Source organism: Coregonus lavaretus (genome assembly GCF_964263955.1).
Source record: "Coregonus lavaretus genome assembly, chromosome: 28".
Classification (NCBI taxonomy): domain Eukaryota; kingdom Metazoa; phylum Chordata; class Actinopteri; order Salmoniformes; family Salmonidae; genus Coregonus; species Coregonus lavaretus.
The window spans coordinates 16,411,345-16,438,816 of NC_140015.1; the positions used below are offsets into that span (position 1 = coordinate 16,411,345).

The 27,472-nt window shown below is 42.4% G+C and overlaps 1 protein-coding gene across 1 annotated transcript; it reads left to right on the forward strand.

Moving 5' to 3' along the window:
* Positions 1–792: 792 nt before the first annotated feature.
* LOC311103895 (ELAV-like protein 3) lies at positions 793–26,442 on the forward strand (the record flags this gene model as incomplete). The annotated part of the gene is made up of 8 exons (XM_084145525.1): positions 793–879; positions 21,223–21,439; positions 21,614–21,717; positions 23,799–23,952; positions 24,349–24,610; positions 24,756–24,809; positions 25,221–25,259; positions 26,094–26,442. 8 exons carry the CDS (start codon positions 793–795, stop codon positions 26,440–26,442), a joined length of 1,266 nt encoding a protein of 421 aa, XP_084001651.1.
* Between the last annotated feature and the right edge of the window lie 1,030 nt (positions 26,443–27,472).

Consider the following 27,472-nt stretch of genomic DNA (forward strand, 5'->3'; position numbering starts at 1 on the left):
AGATCACTATGAGCTTCCATCATGACAACCAGACAATGTAGATCACTATGAGCTTCCATCATGACAACCAGACAAACTAGACAATGTACATCATCATGATACTCTTTCCCCTTGGTAAGTCAGAACACATGATTAATTTGACATTTAATTGGATATTACATAAAGCATCTTGCACACTACAATGCTACAATCACGCATAGAGACAAATCTATAAATATCACACTGATGTCATATTTGGGAATTAAATGTCAGTATCCAATCAAATCAAAGTTTATTATTCGCGTGCACAGATTTGCAGGTGTTATAGCAGGTGCAGTGAAATGCTTATGTTACTAGCTCCAACACTGCAGTAGAATGTCTAGCAAATACAATACAAATACACAAATAATCAACAATTTAATGAAGCGCTCGTCTGTTTGGCAGTGACATTGTGGTGCCCTTGCATTGTGTTTGTTCGTATAGCACTGATTAATACTATAAGTGGACAGTACCTACTCCTGATCTTTTCTTCCATCCTCACCTCTCTAGCCTCCTTCTGTTCTCTCCTTAGCCCTCCTCTGTTCATCGAAGGCTTTCAATTCCTAGACCGGCACTATTGTTTGAGTTGCTGCCCCTCCCCCACAGCCGAGAGAGCCCCCCACCCCTTCCAGCCCTGCTGCATTACCAAAGAACAAAAGAGAGAGTGTCAGACACCACCCACTAGATCTCTTTCACACAACAGCCCCCACCTCACTTCCAGATGGGCTTAGCTTTTATTTCAGGGGTTTCTCGCAACCCCAAAAGTCCTCCAAAATGGATGTCACCTCCCCTCCCCCCCCAGAATCCACTCCTCAGCTGCCCGTCATCCACCTGCTCGCCCACCACGTGCCCATGCCCAGAGCACGACCCCTCTCCACCCCCTCCCCTCTACCTCTCCCTATCGGCCCAGGGGGGGGGGGTCCCATTAAAATCATTAGCCACTTGCTCACTGTGGCCCAGCTCCAGGACATTACTTCAGCAGCCATAAAAAGGCTTTTATGATATTAAGTGCTGAGGGAGGGAAAAGGAAGAACAAACCTCTAGTGTTTTTGCATATGAAAGCTCTCACAATTTAGCAACCCACACGTCGGGGCAGGAAAACAAACATGCGTAAATTACATGCTAAAAAGAGAGACGATAAGAGGTTTTATCAATATACAGAGATTCTGTATGATTGACTACATGTATGAAACTAAAGCAATAAACAAAAAATTCAAATAAATTATGCAAAATAAGACACTATATAGGCTCACATGTCTATAACAAGTAATAAAGCATTACACCTGTTGACTATAAGTAAAGTGTTACCAAGGATGACATAATGGTATAAGGTTCGCAATCACCTTCACAAGCTTAACACTGATGATGAAGGAATTACCCAACATGACAATAGCTATAATCAATCATGTTAAAGCTAATATGCAGTAGTATCTCTTGCTGTCCTCTACTGAGGGGCAGGCAGATGCTTATTTGATTATGTGGCTCGAAAGGCATCAACACGTTGCATCTTCAGGAGAGTGTTTGTGCTAACCTCTACCCCTGGAGCGACCCTTTCCCCTCCAGGGAGCTAGAGGAGAGGTGCAGCACTAGGCCGCATCTGTCACCCCCACTGGACGGGGGGACGGGGGGGTAATCACTGCTAAAATCCTTTCAAATCTGGTTAATTACTGTAGAATACAGAAATCTATATCCTCCAGTTGCCAGTACACATCCCTCCACTTCTGTACTCCCACTCAGCAGATTTGGCTAATAGACAGAGAGCCATTTAACAAAGTAAATCATGATGCTAGCTAAATTATTTCAAAATGCAGTGCACTAGTACTCAGTATAAACACAGAGGGTACAGAATATGTCCAACTACCTAGAGCTGTAGTGTAGCCTTCAGTATATGTTGGTTGGTGTTGAGGCGTCAAAAGCACCAATCTGAGCAGCAGCAGTAGAGGCTCCACTTTCTCCTGCCTTCATTACATGCATGGCTGCTTGCATCGCTGTCACACTAACCAAGATTTATGTGGATATCCACAGTTCCACCCCCAATAATGCCTACCACAAGCCAGCCTTGTTGAAGTGTGTTTCATGGTGGAGGACATGCAGATTGTGATACAGTATAATGTATGCATGTGTTTATGATTCCCTCGACTGTACCCTCTATAGATTATTTTCTCTGACTAGCAGGAAATGACTAAACCCCCATCCCCATTACCACCACCCACTCCCAGTCCCTAAGGGTTCAAGCACCCAAATCAATGTAAAGAAAAGAGAAGTGGGCTGTGTTCCCCCCCTACATCTGTCATAGAGAGAGAGAGGGAGGGGTTGTACTTATGGGCCGTACAGGGGAACAATATCACTCCATCTGTCACAAACCAACTGCTTCATCTCTGATGGGATAAAATACACTTCCTAAAAACATCTACCTTTAGATGATCACAGAGCATTAGTTGACTGGGGGCAACGGCTCCCCCAATCCCCTACAGTATACCCAGCAGACACTCTGTCTGCTTCTGCCTAACCACACCCTACCTCTAGTGTATCCATCCACCCAGCAAGCTGCACCTTACACCCACACATAATACGCTTTCCATAGTCAACAATCTAGACATTCTGTGCAAAAGGAACTAATTTAATTTCACAATATTAAATTAGGGAATTCAAATGGTGCTCGACACAATAAGGAAATATATGGAGAGTGTTTCTAGGAGAGTGCACAGAATGGATGTGAAAGCTTGATGAAAGGAGAGCACATTGTACTCAGAGGTAATGTTGAAAATGTAAGATGCAATCTGTTCATAACTAAACAGGGCTCTTTCATATTTAAATGGGGCTGTTGCCTCCGCTGCCTCTGATACGGGAGGATGGGCGGGGCTGGCGGATTCTTCCTGCTTCCTTAGCCGTCGCCTCTTTGTGACATGCCCTTTTACTGTTCACTCTGTCCAACTATGCCAAAGCCCTTGTTCAGTACAGAGCACTAAATGACCATCCTAAACAATATTGGTACAAAAATGTATGTCACTTTAATGATTAGCCTATGATGGGCTGAAAGAGATCCTAGTAAACAACAACAACAACAAATCACTGCACATTGCTTCTCAACCAAACAAGACAACAGACACCCCAGTAATTTCAGTATGGGGCTGGCTAGCAGAATGGGTCTGTATGGAGAGAACTCAGCTAAACCCCATATCCCCCATGGGCCATATGCCTCTCTCGCTCGCTCTCTCTCCCAGTAGCAGGTAGCTAGAGCCGCAATCTCAGTCATTCATATTTAATTCCAGTGGAGTTTCCGGCCAGACTAATGTGCTATTGATTTCAAGTCTCCTATTACTGGAGCTGGGGAGATCGGCGTGGGAGAGAGGGATGGAGAGGGACTGATGAGAGGAGAAAGAGAAGGAAAAGGTGGAAGATGGAGAGGGGGAAGAGAATACCATGGGGGTGCTGTTGAAGAGCATGGACATCGAAGAATCATGATCGTATTTCTTCTCAGACTGACTGTGGCGTCTATTTTGGAGTTCTATTTTCTCTCTTTCATTAAATCCTATTTAGACCAAAGTCATGTTACGACTTCCATTAGAAACAGTGGAGGGAGAACATTTGAGACAGTGAAAACAAGTGTTTTAAATTATTACACTTTTTTGAAAGGCCCAATGCAGTTGTTTTTATATCAATATCAAATAATTTCTGGGTAACAATTATGTACCTTACTGTAATAGATTTCCATTAAAATGGGCAAAAATCACTAATTACTATTTCTCAAGCAAGAATTTAGCTAGGACTGTCTGGGAGTAGTTTGAGTGGGGAGGGGGGAACTGAAAACTAGCTGTCTGTATGGTTCTGTATTGATTTTCTTAGTCAACCTTGTGTTCTTGAACGTAGCCCTGTTTCTTTGTGTTCTTGAACGTAGCCCTGTCTTTCATTTTTGTTCATTGAATTCACCTGTGTTAGTTACTCACCTGGTCTCATCAGCTCCTTATTTAGTTCAGTTCATTCTGTTAGTGCCTTGTGAGGTATTGTTAGTTTTGACTCTACTAAGCCTTTTCCTAGCTCGTTCGTGAGAACCCGTTTTAGCCTTCAGTCCTAGTTTTGTTTGCCTACCTGTGTATGACCATTGCCTGCCTGTGACCACGATTCCTGCCTTCTGCGAAGGCGTAATAAACACCTGCCACGCTCTGCGCGTGAATCTACACCTTTTTCTCCCTGAGTATTCATTACACTGTCATTGACAGAGAGGTTTGGAACTCTCTTTGTTATTGGGCTATTAACCAATTTACCGCATGGTCACCATGGAAAGCCCAAATTCCCCACCCATGCAAACCTGCTGATTAGAAGATCCTGTGTAGATTGTATTTTCAACCAGCAACTATCAGGAAATAACACTGACTTTTTCACACTTTTACAGTGTTAGTTTCATCAGCTGTTGTACAATATCATAAAAAACAGAATTTTGACTGCACTGGGCCTTCAAAGTCAGAACTGTCACACAATATGAATAACAATGAGCTGAAGAAACACCCACACTCTTGCGCTTATTGCATTTAGTTTTGTGTCTTAGTGATGGTGTTTGTATGTGACAGATAAGACAGAGAAAAGAGAGAGGGAAAGGGAGAAGAAGGAAAGAGAGAGATTGTCTAAGAGCTGTGTGTATTGAAGGTTTTCTCCCTGGATACCAAGGCAGACGGGTCGGGATGGAAGATGAATAACCATCTATATTTAACGAGGTTTAGAGTAAAACATGTTCCTTACCAGAAAGGGTGGTCGCACTCATCCCCCCCCCACACACACACACACACAAAGAAATACACAATGCACAATGACTTTTTGAACATATAATGGGTGTGCACATTCACAATTAATGTAGACTGTATACACTCCTACGGCATGAAAAAATATAATGCACTTACAGTACATGTTATACACCTATGGCCTACATTAACACAGAAGGATACAATACATTAACACTCAGGCTTGAACTAAAACACACACAATCACACAATCACACAATCAATCACGCACACACACGCACACGCGCACACACACACACACACACACACATTCATCCAGAAGCATGGAAAGCAGAATATAATCAATAAGTAAAAAGATGACAAGAGGCATCTAAGTTCAGTCTTCCTCCCACCAGCCAGTCTACTCTAATAATAGCCCAGAGACAACACATTGAGACAGACAGAGGGAGAGAACTAGCCGGAGAGAGAGAGAGAGAGAGAGAGAGAGAGAGAGAGAGAGAGAGAGAGAGAGAGAGAGAGAGAGAGAGAGAGAGAGAGAGAGAGAGAGAGAGAGATTGTGTGAGAGAGTGAGAAAGAGAGATGAAGAAAGGGAGAGAGAGAGCCCAAGAGAAATGCAAAATAATACATGTGGGGGTTGAATTAGGCCAATGGCCATTATCAACAAATGTAATTTCAAAGAGGGGCTGATTTAATTGTGGATCCATTCCTAAAAGCAGTAACCCCCTCAGCCCTGTTATCATGAAACCCTGCATCACCCAGAGCTCACCCCAGTAGAGAGACCACTATTAACCTGAGGCTCTCTGCTCCATCACTATCCATCCCCCAAACACACACAGACAGGCACGCGCAAACACACACAAAACAGACTCATACATGCATCCATTAATACATACTACAGCGTCATAAGGCAACCAAGGGTTGATAATTGAATCAACGTGTAACGTGTATTGTGATATCTTGTGATGTAATACTAGTACAGGAAGTGAGCACATTATGAACTTAATTCACAGTTGATTCAGACGTCTGGTTGTTCTGTCATTAATGTCATTGCCATTATCATGTGAAACTGAGCCCATTCGCAGGCCAGATTCCATGATTCTGTTGAAACAAAGTACTGGGATGTTTCTCAGTTAGTAGAACACTGCTAAAAGCTTTGGACATTTATCAACTACAAAACAATCACCAACTTATATTAAAAAACTAACATTTGATATCCCCATGTAGGCATTTTGCACAGCACCTTTATCATTTCTAATTGTTGTTATTTATGATAATTTTCTCATTTGCAACTAGCAACAGTTATCATGAGTGTGCTGATGCACTGTAGTAGTGCCTGTTCTTGCAATTCCATGTATGGTTGATAGGAGTGTGATGTGGATACCGAATTAGAATGGTCATTGTTTACTCACAAGTACATATTTTCAATGAATCTTAACACTGGCTTATCTAAGCCTCATATCATTTGGGGCCCAGCACTTGAATGTGAATAAGAGTGCTTCACTCATTGGACATACCTGACATGAAAAGAGAAGAGTCTAAATTATTCAATTAATAGGAGTGCCATGAAATGATCAATCTAAAACGTTAATAGCTGAACTAGCCTTCAGGTTTTCTTCTATGAAATTGATGCAAAAATAAAAAATATAGAATTGTATCTCATACGAATGCAGAAAGACTACAGCATTCAATTTTCACCACCTAAGAGAGAAATTGATCTATATCACATGAATATTGTATTTCAGAATCTGTGAACTTTACATATATATTAATAAGCTGCTCAAAAAAGGCAGACTTCGAAAAGGCATTTGATAAAGTTCGACTGGGATTTATATATAAATGCCTGGAGCATTTCAATTTTGGAGAATCTCTTATAAAATGGGTCAAAATCATGTATAGTAACCCTAGGTGTAAAATAGTAAATAATGGCTATTTCTCAGAAAGTTTTAAACTGTCAAGAGGAGTGAAACAAGGTTGTCCACTATCGGCATATCTATTTATTGTGGCCATCGAGATGTTAGCTATTAAAATCAGATCCAATAATAATATCAGAGGATTAGAAATACAGGGCTTAAAAACAAAGGTGTCATTGTACGCAGATGATTCATGTTTTCTTTTAGATCCACAACTAGAATCCCTCCACAGCCTCATAGAGGATCTAGATACATTTTCTAACCTCTCTGGATTAAAACCAAATTATGACAAATGTACTATATTACGTATTGGATCACTAAAAAATAAAATTTTTACATTACCATGTAGTTTACCAATAAAATGGTCTGATGGTGATGTGGATATACTCGGAATACATATCCCAAAGGAAATAAATGATCTCACTTCAATAAATTTTAATAGAAAGTTAGCAAAAATAGATAAGATCTTACTACCATGGAAAGGAAAATACCTGTCAATTTGTGGAAAAATCACCCTGATTAACTCTTTAGTATTATCCCAGTTTACCTATTTGCTTATGGTCTTGCCTACGCCTAGCAAACAGTTTTTTAAATTATATGAGAAAAAAATATTCAATTTTATTTGGAACGGCAAGCCAGACAAAATTAAAAGAGCATATTTATATAATGAATATGAATTCGGAGGACAGAAATTATTAAATATTAAAGCATTAGACCTATCACAAAAATCTTCAGTCATCCAAAAGTTATACTTAAATCCGAACTGGTTCTCAAGCAAATTAGTAAGATTGTCTCACCCACTGTTCAAGAAAGGCCTTTTTCCCTTTATTCAGATTACAACCTCTCACTTTCAGTTATTTGAAAAGGAAATAATCTCCCAAATGTCACTATTTCTAAAACAAGCCATAGAAAGTTGGTTGCAATTTCAATTTAATCCTCCAGAAACGACAGAACAAATAATGCAACAAATATTGTGGTTAAATTCAAATATACTAATTGACAAAAAAACTTTATTTTTTGACAGAATGTTTAAAAAAGGTATAATCTTCGTAAATGATATCATCGGTAGGACTGGTGGAGTTATGTTGCACATGCAGCTAACAAAAACATATGGAAATGTCTGCTCTACCCAAAATTACAACCAAATAATTGCAGCCTTACCGCAAAAGTGGAAGAGGAAAGTTGAAGGGGGAGAAAGTAAGGAACTTGTCTGTCGGCCTTGCATTAAAGAACATAATTGGTTAAGGAAAACTGTGATAAATAAAAAAGTATATCAGTTTCACTTAAGGACCAAAGGATTGACAGCCGTCCCATATAGATTGCAAAATAGTTGGGAAGAGATCTTTGACGTACCGATCCCATGGCATAGTGTTTATGAACTGACACGCAAAACGACACCGGATTCAAAAATTAGAATCTTTCAATTTAAATTATAATCTGTAGAAGCAATGAGAATAGAAAGGTTCAGAACTTTTGTAAAACATCACAGTACGGTTGAAATATATATGGCAAATAGAAATCCTATATGGATGGTGTTAAGAGATAGATGGGAGGTATTGAATAGAGTTGAAGGATGGGACTAATAACAAATAACAACAAATAATAACAAAGATAGCTAATAATGTAAGCATACTGTGTCCATAATAAGTATATAGGTTGTATGTTGGGAGCTTTTGGGAAAGAGCACAGTTAGAAAGATATGGCATTTAGAAGCAAACCGGATGGACATCATGAAAATGATCGGAGAGGTTGAGAGTAGAAGAAGTTCAGGAGCAAAAAAATAAATAAATATATATATATATATATATAGAATTATTGTAAAATTAACTCTGTCCATAAGGTGTAGATAGTAAGTATAGACCGGAAGTAGAGGCCTGGACGTTGTTGTTCACTAATTTACTCCAAGTAGGGAAAGGATGGTGGGGTTGAAAAGTAATAAAGGGGAATATATAAAAAATAAAAATAAACATGGGGGATTGGAAGTGACGCAGACAATTACATTGATAGAAGATACAATCTATCTGCAATATTAAGCTGATCCATTCCCCCCCCCCAAAAAATAATAATAATAATAATTTTAAAAAAAAAATAATAATAATAATAAGCTGCTCAAAATGCATACATTTCTCCCAGTGCCACCAAATATGCATTCCATACGGTTTCTGCAGACAGAAAATCAAATCAACACACTAAGCCAGCTATATGAGTTAGAACAATAGAATGCCAGAGGGCCCCTTCAGAATCCCAACCCATGCAACAGGGTTCCTAATCACCTCCACTGGAGGGAAGGGCCCCTAGAAATAAGAAAATAATCAGTATAACAACAAAAGGTTTTCAGGCTAAAAGCGATGCTTGATCGTTTAATTCAGAGAGATGTACAATAGGTGCTTGAGGTGCCCTCTCCACCTACCCACAGGGAGGATTCAGCTGCAGCCTGCCCTGCTGCCAACCAGGGCCTTCTAATGAGGGACCGCAATTAAGCCTGTTTATTCACACTAAGTGTGAACTGCAAGTGCCAGGGGCTGCAGTCAGTTAAAAGACCTGGGCGCCTTTGTGTCAGAAGAGCCGCTTTTATTCAGCAAACAAAGAAGAAAACACAACACACAAGCACCTAATGACAAAATCTGCCTCTCTAGCAGACACTCACATACAGTACATAGGCTACACACACACTTTCACACAGAAAGACAGACACACGTTCACAACCACACACACACACACACACTTTATCTCTCTCTCTCTCACACACACACAGACAGACACAAACACGTACAGTACAGACTGAATTGAGTCAGTGCTTGACAGAACAGTGAACAGTGAGGGCGGGGTTAAGACAGACTGACAGCGGGGCCCATCTCTCTCCTCTTATTAACGCTTAACGAGTGCTTTCCTCATGCAATATTCATCTCCGCTAATATCATCCAAGCTCTGAGCTGAGCTGGATACTTATGTAAGGCAATTATGTAAAATATCAGACAGGGCCCACATTCACAAACTGACTGGGCTGGGGGAGAGAGCTGCAGGACAAGGGCAGAGAGAGGAAGAGAGGTACAGGAAGAGAGAGAGGGAGGGAGGGATGGAGGGAGTGGAACAAACAGAGAGAGAGGGAGAGCCAAAAGAGCAGGAAGCTACAATACAATAATGTGGTGAATTAGCATCTATTTCAACCCAGTGGAGCAGCTAAGATCAGCCTAGAGCAGCCAGCTTTACTCTAGTTCTGTTGTGTTCACCCCAGAACCATGCTCACGTTTAACCTGAAACCCACAAATACTATGGCCTACAACTGGAAAGTAGTATTGCTGACAACACTGTTTACATTACATTTACATTAACTTCAGTATCTAGGCTAAATGTATATAGGCATATCGAACATACATTACACATCTATAAGCACATCGTAAACATCTTGCCATACTGTAGCTGCATAGGGCATTATCACTCACACTTGCACACAAACATGCACACGCACACACACACACAGTCCCAGATTTTATCGCCTACACACTCCATAATGTCCGCCTCTTATACAAGCATGTTTGTTTTATGTATGCAAATGTGAGAATATTGAAACACACATAGTGATACAAATGGATAGATATCCTTATATGGGCACCACTACTGTCCTCCAGAATACATCCATGTCAGAAATAGCATCCACAGATTAAATGCAGATGCCTGCTACCTGCACAGTCAATGCCAATAATCATCCCATCCCCCTCCTGCTTCCCCCATAATTTATTCAAGGCGGAGACATCTAAGGACACATCAAGGTCAGTCTGAGAGGAAGGCAGGAAAACACACCATTGTTGTGGGAGAGTCACCTCATGCAACACCATGCACACACACTCTAACCTCATACACAAACACACTAAACATATAAGTACTCATTTTACATATACAAAAATACACTCACACATAATAACCCTTGAATAACAACAACCCACTATGTATATACCCACAAATACAACCCCCCCCCCCACACCCCCCACCCCACACACACACACACACACACACAGAACACACAAATGCAGCTACACACGCACCCTCAGGTCAAGGCCCTATGGGGGTCTGTGCAGAAATAGGTCATTTGTCACACATCATGTCCCGGGGCAGAGGATGCATTATAGATGAGACCAAACAGTCTGTCTCAGTCAGCACTTCACTCACCACACACTCACTGCTGTGGAGGAAGGAGGGAGGGATGGATGGAGAGATGACAACTCCTCAAAAGGAGGATGTTTCAGAAACATTGAGTACTCTACTGTCTATCACTTTCACTGCCATGGCTGTGCTGTTTTTGTCTTTACAAAACATGCCTATCTTTCATTTTCATAACATAACTGATATCATAATATTTCATCTCTGAAGTATATATTGAATATAATCACAGATCAATTCAGCAGCCAAATCCAAATATTCTCATGTCTGCACCTGACTCAGTACTAGTCCCCCATCTGCCCTGCACATGACTGGAACAGTAGACTGGAACAGTAGACTGGAACAGTAGACTGGAACAGTAGAGGAAAACACAGCCAATAGGAAGGGATCCCTCATTCATCCAATTAGTCAGCTTTGGTGATTTCCTGCTTTGCTATTGGCCACGTATTACGCCCCGATTTTAATGGTTTGCCATTTTTGTTTGTTTGTGCTGTGATTGGCTGCATTAAAATGGTAGACTCTCTGTGCGAGTGTACACACAGAGTCCTTTTTTCACAAGGAGAAAAGCTAAAACACTGATTTTGTCCAATACAGCTTCAAACGAGGGAAAATTAGGGATGAAGAAAGGACATGTAGAGAGAGTAGGGAAAGAGAGAGACGGAGAGAGAAAACTGCTGTCTTCTGCTGCTGCACCCATCTGTTCTGATAGTGCAGGTGGAGCCTCTATTCACTCAGCTCTGCATGTGTATGTGGAGAGGGGGAGGCAGGAAGAAAGGAAAGGCAGAGAGAAGGAGGGAGTGGAGGGATGGATGGATGGATGTAGGGAGGGGGGCAGTGAGATGGAGGAGGAGAAAGAGGGGGGGGGGGGGCTGGTGATCTCTCCTGAAGGGGATAATGGGAGAGGAGCGCATTGCAATGGCTGCCGTGTGTAGTACCCTCCCTGCACAATTAGCCAATCAGGAGCGAGCTCTGCCAGCCAGAAGGACGCATAAAAGAAGAACATTGCAGCAGAGGCACAGAAGGAGACTGCAAGAGGAGCTGGGAATATTACACACACAACACAGCCGAACCAGAACACCCTCCCCTGGACACACCCTGCTGGGGATCACTGCTTCTCTTTTTTTCTGAACCGTCGCCCACGCCACTCGGAGAGAAAGCTCTCCCTCATCATCATCCTGAAGAAAAGCCCTTTCTCCTCATTTTCCCCCTACAGAGGACACCTACCAATCTCCAAGGGCTGAGATTCCCCTGCTGAACACTGGCTTTTTTCTTTTTTCTTTTTTTCCTTTTGGATTTGGACACGGCCTCTCTACAGTAAATACACAGGCCAGCTAATATAAACACTACAGATCATAGTATTGACTCAACCTACGGCTTGAAGACCTGCCAAACCAAGAAGGACCTAGATCACTCTCATTGTATGTCAAGAATGGTTACTGTACGTATGCCTCATTTTCCTCTTCTATTTGCAAGGATGGTGGTTGTTGTAGCAGCAGCTACAGTTTGGAGCGCAGACCCTTTGTTTTCCACTTGATTGTATTGTACACAAACATATATACATGAATGCATAATTAATATATAGGCCTATATATATACACACATATTGAATATGATATAATATGCTATCTATGATAGTCTAGCAAGCTATAATACTGGTATAAACAAACACACATGTATTACATACAATATTTATAAGCTTTAGTGGCCTAAATAGGCTTATACTACTGCTCTCTCGGCTATGAGATATTGTCTTGACAAGATTAACGATCGATGCTGGCAATTAGTAATGTCATGCTGAGCGATGCGCCACGGCTGCCTGAGCGAGGCTCCATCCCTGCCTGCATCTTCGACGCTGGAGAGCAAAATGCTTTCTTCTGCCATTTTATAGAGGACCATATATTTGTTTATCATAGGCCCAGTAGGCTATATCAAAATCCATGGCTGCATTATTTGTATACACATTTTAAGCACAAGGTAACGATGCAGCGCAGTGAAGGTTACGGAATTCCACAGGAATAAAGAGAAGTACTAAAAAGACAGAAGGAAGGGCGTAGGGGGCTGAGGGTGTTGAGGCCGCGTGCGGCTGCGGCTGCTGCTGCTGAGCGGCGGATAGAGTAGTGGGGGAGTTATGTCTTTCTCCGCCTGCGCTGCCTGGCACAGCACAAGGATGCTCGAGACGGATTTCTGAGACAAAACATGATGCCTCGGAGGCTGAGGGCCCATCGAGAGCAAGGCAAAGAAAAAGGGTCGAGTCACTCAGGAGGGGGGAGGGGGAGGAGAGAGATTACGCATCCATTGGTTTGGATTGAATCAGGCAAGTCAAAATTCCTAATGGTTCTCGTTGCGATGCAACGGAGTAAATGGGATGGACATTTCAGAGACCGCGAAAAGAGGGATGGCGACTGGCGTTTTCTTTTTTACAAGCACATTTTTATCCATCCATCATAACACTTCTTTTCAAAAGCTAGTGCCTATTTGAATCACGCCTGTTTGATAAAAGGGTTTATGTAGCCTTAGCAGTGATAAATTAGCCTAGCTCATAGCCAACGGCCGAATTGGGCGTGTCTCTGCTGGACTCCAGCGCATAATGATGGCACGCGCTGGCTATTGGTCTCAAAGCTTTCATCTCTCCAAACATCCTTTCCTCTTGACTTAATGGCGCTGCCTCCAATTTATACCTGTCAGCAGGTGGAATGATTTACCGTCGTATTGTTCTCATGGCTTAGGAAAACTGGCATGCAAGGAGCAAGCTAAATAAGCAAAATATGATTAAATAACCACCTTTTATGCTCTATATTTATACTTTATATAAAAGGCTATATATTTATCAAGTAGGCTATATGCCTATATTCTATCGTCTTAATTTACAGATTTTAATGACAGGTGCAGGTAGAACCACATTTTCTATTTTAAATAATAGGCTGTTACCATATCCAAGGGGATATAATAATTTGTTGCAACCAAAAACACAAATACGGCCATTTAGAAACTATACACAATATAGGCCAACATAAATGATCACATCGAATGACCATTCCATGGGACTTGGTAGCCTACTGTGATGGTCGTGTAGGCCCAAAATAAAGTCTAGTAGCCTACATAATATAGTAAGAGCAGACTTATTTTGCAAGGCCTAAATCTTTGAGATCATAATAATGCAATTATTTCAATCAATAGTCCACTTGATAATTAACTAGACCTATAGCCTCAATATGTTTCAGTTGTCCTTATTGAATAGTAGCCTATTTGTTTTAATCAGTGTTTGCCCTTAGAGCTGAGCTAACAGGCAGGCCCAGAGCCCAGTCAGCATCATGCACGTAGGCCTATAGCTCCTGTCCATGCCTGTACCGCAGTGCCAAGCAAATAAAACAGTTGAGTCAGATAACCTTCCCGAGGCGCTTACGCGATTCAAGGACAAGGACAGCAGAGGCCACCAAGTGTAAACGAGCCTAAATAGAACTGACGCTATAAGTTTATAATATAAGATGTATACTGTATTTACATGTATTGTCAAATTATTTTGTCTAGAAAATCAATGCACCTTGGAGTATGACTGGGGGGCAAAATCAGGTGTAGCCTAAATAGATTTGGATTTATTTAGAAATAGCCTATATTTACTTCTTCAAGATGGCCTATAGGGAACTGAAATAGACTCGTAGGCCTACATAAGAATACGAGACCTCAATTGCCATGTTGTTACGTAAGCCATGCATGGTATAGCCTATAGCTTAGCCTACTACTGTCCTCATAAATTGAAGTAATTGACAGCCATGGTCGTGGAAATAATACAGCATGAGGAAAATATCTACTAAACTGAGCGAAGATAATTTTATAGCCCTCATTTGATTTTTCCCTCTATGTCCCAAAAATATTTGTTGTACATTATTATTATTATTATTAGGCCTATTATGACTGACTTACTGGAGCGAAATGGTGCTGGCAATTGTGGCGTTCATTGTTCCCGGAGCATCCTGCAGCCCCTGGCCATGAAACAAAGCGCTACTGTTTACATTAATATTCATAGAGCTGCCATAGTCTCTGCGCGCGAGAAGAGGAGGAACGGGTGGCTCTTTTGTTTGGTTGTTTCAATACGTTTATTCAGCAAAAAGGCGCTCGGGTTTGTGAATGCCTACAGAGCGCACATGTCTTGTTTTCATGAAATATATAAAAATAAAAAAGGTTAGGGCAGAAGATGTTCTGTAATATAAATGCGAACATTTTTAAATGCGTGAAAAGAAGCGAATGAAGCATTTCGAAATGTTACAGAAAAGGTTCGATGGCTTGGACAACGCATTCTGGCCTCAAACGGAATCGCCTGAAAGCCACTCCCTACTTCAGCACTCTGGATAGCGCCCCTGGTTTCAACGAAAGCTACACACACACTCACAGGGAATTCGCAACATGGCTTGTCTGTGTCTTAAAATTCATTGACAAACGGGGAAATTATTTTAAAATATCAAATTTTCCTAATATAACATTGAAAGAAAACAATATATATATATATATATATATATATATATATATATATATATATATATATATAGACCTATTAAAAATGAGTGTTAGTGCTGAGCGTTAGTTACTGACTGTATGTAGGCTAAGGTTGTGAGTGTTGGGCTGTGACTTGTGTTGCCCTGTTGTTTTACAGCTGCCACCATGATCCCTTTAAGCTGTAGAGAGTGTGGCTAATGCCTTTTGTTTATGATAATCCTGTAATCTGTGTTATTTAGAAGGCCCATTTACAACCCCAGCCTAGAATTCACTGGCGATTCAGTCCTTCCAAAAGAATGATTGATGTATATTTTAAAAACAAGGGTGAGAAAGAGAAAAAAAGCCTTGAAAATCGAGGCCTTTCTTTTGAGCTAAACCTTAGCTTAGTGAATCCCCTGTCTTTGGTGGTTCCATGAAATTTGATTTTCAAATGTATTTCCTCGTTTTCGAGTTACTCAAATAAGACTAATGCACCACCATTTTAGTTGTGTTGTATTGTGGTACAACAGTGTCTGCAATAGTGTTTTACTGATGAGTTTGCACATGAAAAAGAGAACCCAACAACTCCTAAATAACATGAAATATTCAGAACCTAGAATTTTCTGATGGTGTTGTTGCCAACAGGAAATAACATTTTTTTATTCTCTCTCTTACCTTAACTCACTCAGAGATAGAGATTATTTTCTATGACCCTCCCAGTACAGTGTGACCTCATCACCCATGAATGACTGTGTTGTCACCAGTGGTAGCACTAACAGGAAGTGTGTGTAGCAGTAATATAGTTCCCCATCTCAGTGGGTAGATCAGCAGAGGCCTCCTCGTGACCGCCCATTCTTTTCTAAGAGAGAATCTGTTGTATTTATTTATTACTGCCACAATGTTTTTTTTTCTTATTGGTTGATTTATGGATAACAATCTAAGCAATGTTTTTTTTAATGCTAGGAATGTTTCTGAACATGAAAAGAGTAGATGCCAAGCACATGTGACATTATCAGAAAAATCTAATGACAAGTCCCTTTTTACAATGTAGACAGGGGTCTTGACTCCAATGTATGAACAAGTGTTTGATTCTCATTGGTACACTTAGGAACAATCCGAGGCCTAGCATGAGAATCTCAGTTACATCTGAGCCCAGCCCAAGTCTTCTGGCTGATACAATTACAGTGATTTCCATAAATGGTAATCACATCACATGCTTTGACCTTTATCGGGACATGACAAAAGCTGGCTTGAATACTGTATGTGGCAGACTGCTGTTTCTTGTCTTAGGACAAGTCTTCTCCTTCCATTTGTAGGAAAGCAACAGCAGTCATGCATATAGACAAGGAGAAAGCCAATTTGAAGAAGCCAACGCTGCCAGTATCCGTATTTACATTTGGGTCACGTAATGTTGCTGTGTTTTGTAATTGAGCATTGTCAAGTGTAGGTGGTCTGTGTGCTGTGCTCACTCCACTCGGCAGGCAGAGAGAGGAGAGGAGGTAGGGCTCTGGGCTCTTGTTTGCGTGCGAGTCTGGGTCCATGTGTAGGTGATGCTGATGATGGAGTCCATTAAATATTAAGGGAGATCTCTCAGGTCCCAGAAATAGAACAAGAAAGGCACATCTACTGCGGAGACAGGAAGAGCTGGCCCAACCAACAGCAGAAATCTGAACGTGTTGGAGGTTGTGTGTTTAATGCGTTTGTGTGTGGTAACTCTCTTTGTTGTCATTCATCATGATTAGCAACATAATTAATAAACAGAATTAGCCTATACAGCTGTAGAAAGAACAAAGAGACCACTGCAAAATTATCAGTTTCTCTGGTTTTACTATTTATAGGTATGTGTTTGGGTAAAACTAACATTTTTGTTTTATTCTATAAACTACTGACAACATTTCTCCCAAATTCCAAATAAAAATATTGTCATTTAGAGCATTTATTTGCAGAAAATGAAAACTGGTCAAAATAACAAAAAAGATGCAGTGTTGTCAGACCTCGAACAATGCAAAGAAAATAAGTTAACGTTCATTTTTAAACAACACAATACTAATGTTTTAACTTAGGAAGAGTTCAGAAATCAATATTTGGTGGAATAACCCTGATTTTCAAACACAGCTTTCATGGGTCTTGGCATGCTCTCCACCAGTCTTTCACATTGATGTTGGGTGACTTTATGCCACTCCTGGCACAAAAATTCAAGCAGCTCGGCTTTGTTTGATGGCTTGTGACCATCCATCTTCCTCTTGATCACATTCCAGAAGTTTTCAATGGGGTTCAGGTCTGGAGATTGGGCTGGCCATGACAGGGTCTTGATCTGGTGGTCCTCCATCCACACCTTGATTGACCTGGCTGTGTGGCATGGTGCATTGTCCTGCTGGAAAAACCAATCCTCAGAGTTGGGGAACAATGTCAGAGCAAAAGGAAGCAAGTTTTCTTCCAGGACAACCTTGTATGTGGCTTGATTCATGCGTCCTTCACAAAGACAAATCTGCCCGATTCCAGCCTTGCTGAAGCACCCCCAGATCATCACCGATCCTCCACCAAATTTCACAGTGGGTGCGAGACACTGTGGCTTGTAGGCCTCTCCAGGTCTCCGTCTAACCATTAGACGACCAGGTGTTGGGCAAAGCTGAAAATTGGACTCATCAGAGAAGATGACCTTACTCCAGTCCTCTACGGTCCAATCCTTATGGTCTTTTGCAAACCTCAGCCTGGCTCTTCTTTGCTTATCATCAATGAAGGGCTTTTTTCTAGCTTTGCATGACTTCAGCCCTGCCCCTAGGAGCCTTTTTAAAACCGTCTTCGCCGTGCACTTCACCCCAGCTGCCGTTTGCCATTATTTTTGTAGGTCACTTGATGTCATCCTACAGTTGTTGAGTGACATTCAAATGAGTTGGCGGTCATCCCGGTCAGTAGAGAGTCGTTTTCGCCCTCTGCCGGTCTGTAGCTTTGTTGTCCCCAATGTCTGCTGCTTGACCTTGTTCTTATGAACCGCCGTCTTTGAAATTTTAAGGATGGAAGCAACCTGACGCTCACTGTATCCCTCTGCCAGTAAAGCCAGAATTGAACCCTTATTTTCCTCACTCAAAACGTTCCTTTTCAACTCTTTTGGCATGGTCAATAGTTATTTTTTGATTAATATTACTTTTGAGGTACTATCAGCACTGTTTTTGCCATCTAGCTGGTCCTATTGCAAGAGTATAGTGATGACCACAGCAGTGGTTTTTATACTTTTCCTCGTTAAATAAGATTTGGAATGGAATGGCAGTAGAATGAGGTGTGCCTGTGTTGGAATTCAACATACACTGGAATGGAATGGCTGTCATACATGTAGAGATGCTGATTTAAGAAAAACTTGCAGTGGTCTCTTAATTTTTTCCACAGCTGTATATATCCCAATCAGAGGTGGGCTGGTTGGCCCTTTATCTATGGCCAGATGGGTTATTGCCTACATCCTTGCCATATCAGTACTTGGATATTGTTATGGAAGTAGTTTATATTTTCCCCTAATTTCTTTGTAAAGGCTAACATGTTCCAACTCGTTCTATTTATAGCATCCTAAATGCACTCTGTTTTTTTAATCCTCCTGCATGTTTGCATGGAGATCTCAGGGTGATGTTAGATGTTGCTTGTGTCAGCCAGTCTCTCCCTCTGTGTCTCTGTGGCCAGTCTGAGCCTGGGAATTATATAACATTAGAACTTGTCACTGTGAATGTCTGGCCTGCCACACTGAGGTCTATTTCAGTTGACAAATCAAATTTGCTGGGATTCGGTGTCTTTGTGCAAAGGGCTGTAATATTTGGTCAGTTCTGGGGCAGATTCAGAAAATATTCATATTTCTTTTAGTTTCAGACGTTTGTGTGTTACATGGCGACACATAGTAGATAGATGCATTTTATTCATCTATTTATCATACCCATGTGGACTATTTGTTCGTCCCATTATGCATGAAGGATGATCTTTTAACTGGGTATTGTAGCGCCTTCTTTCCATGTTCTGTTCCTGAGCAGTCTCTAGATCAGCAGAGCTTACCGCTCTAGTCTAGACAAAAGAAGCCCATAACATGTGTATGATGGATGGCTAGTCTACTTTGCAGCGGCTCTCTTGTGCTGCTTAGATATGTGTGTTTGCTGTGTTTTATTTTTAGGCTGTCATAATTCACTCCGTTTCCCTCTCCTACTTCCTCTCCCTCTGATGTTCTCTCCCTGTCAATGTCAATTTGACTTAAATATATTCTCTGCTTCCGCAAAGCCATCGAATATTAATACATGGAGAAAAACAATATCTGCCCAACAGAGATGGATTTATATCGTTCTCTCTGCCTCTATCTTTCTGTCTGTGCACGCACACAGACAGAAAGATAGAGGCAGAGAGAACGCACGCACGCTCACACACACACACAACCAAAAGTCAGCCAGTCAGCCAGCCATTAGCAACAGTCTTGAAGCCGCTGTTACCTGGGCAACATGGTTAAAGGTACAGCTCAAGGCAGAAATCAGGTTAGACAGAGAGAGAGAGGGGCATGAGCACGAAGGGGGAAAACAAGATGGAGGACATTAAGAGCTACAATAGGGCTTGGGGGATATCATCAAAGCAATGAATGCTTTTAGAGTAATATGTCCATAGCAGGGAAAGGAACACTACTCAGTCTACTCCATTAAGACGAATGGATACACATCAAAAGAAAACCCTGCCACGCAAAAGGGAAAATTACAAACATAGGCTATAACCAAAACAATAGACAAACAGTAGTGAAACTGCTGGTATCTTACTAAAATAACTCTAGAAGCTTAGGCTACACTGTGAGAACCCTGGAGCTTTGGCAGTAGACGTCTTAGCAAGCCTCATAACACCCACCAGTCTGAGACCTGCAGTCACCATGCCAGCCAGACTCACAGATACCAGCTTGAATAATGGTACGTATTTAAACCACACATCCCAGGTACACTATACCAGGAACTGGAACAGGGAGCCAAAATTAACATTTGTATCAGTTTGGGTGGAGCCCATGAGGCCAGTAACACAGGGACAACATCTTAGTACTAGCTTGTTTACACAGTCTGTCAAAAGATAGTTCTATTCTAGACAGAATGGTGAAAAGGAGGAGAGGATGAATAGAATAGATGGAGCAGGGAGAGAGGGAAGTTTAGTTTCTGACCTGCACACACAGCTGTTCCATGAAGACCATCCCCCGTGGGTCAAATTAAGCAACATGGTATATTCCAGAGCAACACATGACACCAACACACCTCTGTGGGCACAAATACACACTCACTCATTCCATCCACTCGCACAAACAAGTTTGAGTCAGTCACAAATACGCACTTACAAAAGAAAGAGAGCACACTAAAACCCCACATTTATTTTCCCAAGTCTTTCTTTTTTCGGTTGAAACTTTCCATCTCGCTACATGACAGCCTTCAGAGATGTTAGGGCTGAGCAGATCTGACAATGTCACTTTCTCTTTTGTCTGTCATGTCACCCTCCCCGTCACACAGCCCCCTACCCCACCTGCCCCACCACCACCAATACATAGGACCCTGTAATGATGTAATGCTGTTTGACCCTGTGGATGGATGGATGGATGGATGGATGGAGGCTGGGGGATGGGAGGAGGAAACGGGACTGTGACATCTGCAGGGCCAGAGGCAGCGAGGGAGAGAAAGAGTGGGGGAGGAGAGAGGGGGGAAACGGGGAGGGGGAGAGAGGGGTCTGTGTGTAGCCTACTGCTATCCCTGCCTCGCATCCTTCCATCCCCTCAGCTGATGTCTGACCTCTTCCCTAGCTGACAATGACAGAGCGGACATTCATTCAATGAGTCTATATTACAGGCCTACTAACAACACCCCACCGTTACTCCACTGTGTGTTATTACTGCGGATGTATATTATTTGTACACAGGGTTCTATATTCTTCATTTTCCTCAGCAGATAATCAGCACCATGGAAACCCAGGTGTCCAACGGTCCGAGCGGAACCAGCCTGCCTAACGGGCCAGTGATCAGCACCAACGGTGCCACAGATGACAGCAAGACCAACCTGATCGTCAACTACCTGCCTCAGAACATGACCCAGGAGGAATTCAAGAGCCTGTTCGGTAGCATCGGAGAGATTGAATCCTGCAAACTGGTCCGAGACAAGATTACAGGTATTCATGATGCTTCAGCAGGTACAGTTGATGAATAGACAGACAAACAAAATCTATTTCTAGTTGGAGGATAACAAATAATCACATACTGTATATGTACCTGTAGGTACAGTTATTTTGGTGCAAAAACAGTTTCTAAAGGACCATTATCGATATCTGTTTTTAACGATTTAGGCCAGAGTTTGGGCTATGGGTTCGTAAACTATGTGGATCCCAATGACGCAGACAAGGCCATCAACACACTCAACGGTCTCAAACTGCAGACCAAAACAATTAAGGTAAGAGCACCTCTCCTTCCTGTTTTTCAACCTGTGCCACTCTCCATCTTCTATTTATTTTAAGTCATTTAGCAGACGCTCTTATCCAGAGCGACTTACAGGAGCAATTAGGGTCAAGTGCCTTGCTCAAAGGCACATTGACAGATTTTTCACCTAGTCGGCTCGGGGATTAGAACCAGCGACTTTTCGGTTACTGGCACAACGCTCTTAACCACTAAGCTACCTTCTCTGCTTCAATATGCTGCGGAAGACCAGAAGAAAGGCAGGGAGCAACTGAAAGAAAGGGAGGTGGAGAGAGAGGCAGACGTGACAAGAGGGGAAGGAGGAAATAAATGGAGGAGGGAGAGGCAGAAGGGAGGGGTCGCAGGGACAAAGGAAGTGAGCAGAAGAAGAAAAGAGAGAGGGAGAGGAGGAGAGAGGGAGAGTGGAGGTCAGAAAGCAAGGGGCTAGCAGCATGCAGAGGTGATTGTGATGGAAATGTAATCAGGGAGTCTCACTGTGGGGCACGGGGGTCAGTCCAGGCTCCCCCATCTGCCTCCAATCTGGCCTAATTAGGGGGCTTCTTTGTCCCCAATATGGATGGGGGGAAGAGATGGAGGGAGGAGCGGGAGGGGGAGGAGGAGGAGGGAGGAGAGGGAGGCAGATTAAACACTACTCCATCCGTCCCTCCGCCCCCCTCCTCCCACCTGATCAAAGTAGATCAAAGATTGGGATAAAGTGCAGGCTTAGTTAAAATCGGACTTCTGAAAGACTGGGGCATAGAGAGTCAACAGCATCAGGAGCTGGGTTGGGCTGTTGGAGTTATACAGACAGGTGGTAAATCATATTGTTAATCATTTGTACAATATGTTTTAGTTACATTACTGTACAAATACACATATATTGTATTTAGGGGGCAATATTAACATTATTACTACTGTTACTACTATAATACCAATATAATTGGGCCGATATAAATTACAGAAAATGTATACATTTTGTGGTTGTTATTTACGTTGTTCTTAATATTGTTATTACAATTGTTAAAATTAAAGATGTTGATATTATCAGAAGGGCTATTTTGAAAATCAATAAATATTATACAGCCATAAAACAATGACCAAGCAAATGTCATATTTCCACGAAAGCATTGTAAGATGGAGGGATGGAGGGCCGTGGCAGGAGGAGTAAAGGGTAGGGGGTAGCTTGGGGAGCAGAATGCCAATGACAGGATTAGGGGCCATATGGGTTACAGGCACCATCTGTACTGTGGGAGAGACAGGGAGAGGGTTAATTATAGGGTAGCCTCCGCTACCCCCATTCCCTCCTTTAGCACCCCCCCCAATCACTGCATCACACACCCTGTCCACATACACTATACACGATACTGGAGTCCTACACACTCACTGCACCATTTAGAATGAGTACAACCTTATACTCTGGGTCAAATACATCCATAGGCATGATAATACTCAATATTGTCTGCATATCTCAATCTAAATGTTCACTCTCACTAGAAATGTCCCATATTTATATCTAAAACACATTCATTCAAGTTACACTGTACTTGTATATGTGAGTATGTGTTTATATAATAAGGAGTGAATGTTTTAGTGAGTTGACAGTCAGGGATGCTGTCTTGTGATGTATTTATATTGTTTGCTGGTTGCCAGTGGAGCTGTTCTCCCTCGAGGCTAGAAACAAAGGAAAGAGGTAGGAGAGGGAGGGGAAATCAGCCTATCTCTGGCAACACTCGCTCCCTCTCCCTCCATCCGGTAAACAAACAGACAGACCACTCACAACAATGCACAGACTCTCACTATCTATCATACTCTCTCACTGGCTTTCATACACGCCAACACATGAATATGTAGACATTTTCATAATCAATCTAAGTCACACTATAGTCTCACCATAGAATACTAATGTCAACTTTGCACAATGGTGGACACAATCAGTCACAAAGCACTGCTAGGAGTAACTACTATATGGTTTTATGTGCAGTAAAGATATGGGAAACCTTTGATATGATAACAATGTGTTGATATCAGTGTTAAATCAGTGATAAGTGTTAAAATTAGTGTTTCTTTGATGTGCTGTAGGTATCGTACGCCCGGCCCAGCTCAGCATCTATCCGTGATGCCAACCTGTATGTGAGCGGTCTGCCTAAGACCATGACCCAGAAGGACATGGAGCAGCTGTTCTCCCAGTACGGACGCATCATCACCTCCCGCATCCTAGTGGACCAGGTTACAGGTACAGCCTTAACTCACTTCTGGCACAACTGACCCCTACTCGAACCTACCATTACCCTACTCTAACATACCCCCGACCTACCCTAACTTACCCTAACCCTACTCTAAAGTTCCCTGACCTACCCTAACTTACCCTAACCCTACTCTAACGTACCCGACCTACCCTAAACCTACTATAATGTACCCCTGACCTACCCTAACCCTACTCTAACGTACCCCTTACCTACCCTAATTACCCTAACCTACTCTAACATACCCCTGACCTACCCTAGCTTACCCTTACCAACTCTAACCTACCTCCCCCTAACCAACTTTAACCCTACTCTAACCTTGCCCATCTCATTGGACCAAGTCAGAGTCATGACTCACCCTGCCTCACCTCCTTCTCACCACTCAGGTGCTAACATTAGCTTGCTTTCTGACCCCGGAGCAGGTATATCGCGAGGAGTGGGCTTCATCCGGTTTGACAAGCGGAACGAGGCGGAGGAGGCTATCAAGGGCCTGAATGGCCAGAAGCCCCTGGGCGCAGCCGAACCCATCACGGTGAAGTTCGCCAACAACCCCAGCCAGAAGACAGGCCAGGCCCTGCTCACCCAGCTGTACCAGACCGCTGCCCGCCGCTACACTGGCCCACTGCACCACCAGACCCAGCGCTTCAGGTACTGCCCCCACCACCACCCAATCCCTGCTCTGACCTGTCTGACATCTGACCCGACACACCTGTCCTGCTGGAACGAGCACTACGGCGCTCGCTCATTCTATCTTCCTCTCTCTCTTTTTTCTTGACTTTCTTTTAAACTGCAGCCTCATCCCTCCATTTGGAAAGGGACCAGATCCAAATAACAGCACAAAACCAATGTAAGAGACCCCCAATTTATCAAAGCACAAATCAAATGAAAGCAAAGCAAAGTGCTCCAAACCAGTCAAATAACATAGTATCTAATAAACAAGATGAAGAAATTACATTTAAATGAATCAGACAATGCAGATCTCCAACACACACACACACACACACTTATCTGCACACTAACAAACTGATTTGCATAGTGCGTTGTTGTGGTTCGCTAGGGCTAGGCCGTGAGTGGCTCTGTGATGGGTTGCTGTTGGGATAGACAGACAGACGGCTCCTCTACAGTACAGCGAAGGGGAAGGGCGCCCTCTGGAGGCAAGCTGGTGGAGGAGCAGGAGCTGCATGTTAAAAGGCCTTCCTCCTCTCAGACCTCACCACTAACGTCTCCACCCCCTTCATTTCTCCCTCTTGCGTTGCAGACTCGACAATTTACTAAACGCCAGCTACGGAGTCAAGAGGTAAATGCCAAAGGTGTACTTTGTAAAATAACAAAATATACTAAAAAAAATACATCCATGCCTAAGAACAAACCTCAAACAAAGTGACCGGAATACCACCTGCTGCCTTCACCTTGAATTGAGAGATTATCAAAATATTCCCTAATTCCCTAATCACATTGCCCATTAAACTGAGTAGTTATGTAACAACCAGTTCAGACAGTATAACACATCTAAATATGCTAAGCAGTGTCTAGGGCTTTCTAACAGCAGGGTATTCTGGCATGGCTTTGTTTATAATCATTTGGTTCTTTATTTTGGTTTGATTACATAGTGGAACTGATTTATGTGTATTTCTTTATGAACTAACATTATCAGTTTCGGTTTTGCTTTAATGTCCCTTTTTCCACCAGCATGGACATACCAGATTGCGTTTGCGTCTTCTTCTTCTGTTTGCTCCAATTTTCCTATGATTTGATTCGGATTTGCTTTCATCCCTCTCTAGGTTTCTGTGTTTTGTTCAATATTGTGATTTCTGTGTCTAATTTTTGCAGAGGCTTTGGTCAGCAGAGACTATGACTAAAATATGCAGTGTGGGTGTTTGTGTGTCATAGAAGCACACAGTGTGTTGTTTTGTGTTAGCAGGTAGTCTGGAACCACTGTGGTGCCCTGCCCACACATATATTTATATATCTACTCACTGCAGAAAAAGTGTTGATGGAGATCGATTGGGTCTCCAGACAGACTCCATGCCCCTCCGACTACAAAGCCTTCAGCGCATATCATAGCTACAAACATGGCCAGTTTATAGAGAGCTGATTGCTGCGTGGAACTTCAGAATGACACCCAATGTAGTTCTCCATCTCTCCTTCCTAGGTTCTCCCCCATCACCATCGACAGCATGACCAGCCTTGCGGGAGTCAACCTAACCGGGCCCACCGGAGCCGGCTGGTGTATCTTCGTCTACAACCTATCGCCAGAGGCTGACGAAAGCGTCCTGTGGCAGCTGTTCGGGCCCTTCGGCGCCGTCACAAATGTCAAGGTCATCCGTGACTTCACCACCAACAAATGTAAGGGCTTCGGCTTCGTCACCATGACCAACTACGATGAGGCAGCCATGGCCATCGCTAGTCTCAACGGTTACCGCCTGGGAGACCGCGTGCTGCAGGTCTCCTTCAAGACCAGCAAGCAACACAAGGCCTGAGAGAGAGAGAGAGCTGCTAGCTCACGCCAGCTCCTTCAGCCAGCAGGGAGCGCCACTGAGCTCCCTGTTACCGTCACTCTACATGGGCCTGGACTGAGTCTCTCTCTCTGACGCACACACACCCATACACAGCCCAATACACATACATACATACATACATACATACATACATACATACATACATACATACATACACTATCAGACATGCATACACACACAAACATACACAAAGTCAGAGTTTCAAACAAATACACTAGTAGAGTTTTTATTTTCTCTTTACACAACATGCTAGTCCTTCCCTATGTTTGCCTGGATTGAATTAGTAGAGGTGCGTTGGGTAGTTGGTCTCTGGGGTTGGGGGTAGAGGCCTCGATGAGGGAGACAGTCTAACGAATGTGACAGAGAATGTGTGCTGAGTGCTTTGATTGAATTCAGGCAAATAATGACAAAAACTGCTGAAACAAAATGATCTAAAATCTAAAATGAACTACAAATATGTGCAATTTAAACCCCAAACGTTTACCCCACGAACTATCCCATTATCTTGCTGGAGAGAGTGTAGTCACTTTTTTTTACACTTGGGCATTTTGAATTGGTGAATTTTTTTTAGATCAAAGAAAATTAATTAAAAACAGTGTTCTCTTATATACATATATTAAAATATAACTATATATTCAATATTTAAGGTGGTTATAATAGCCGAGTATGTAAGCTTTTTCTAGAAACTTTGACTACTGTTTCCTGGCTCTACATTAGGTAGGTTGTGCCTATCTTTAGGGCAGTTTCTCTACCCTATTAAGGTCACATCCAATACGATTTAGGTTATCAAACTGAAAAGATACTGGTCACTAAGACAAGCAGCCTGAAGGCCACCAGAATTACACCCTCACTACACAACACAGATAGTCTCACTCACACTGAGAGAAAACACAACACATCCACTACAGAAACACACAGTCACACATATAACAACACTAGAATACCGAACATCACTGACATCCAAGAATCTCCCTGTATTTTTTCACTCTGG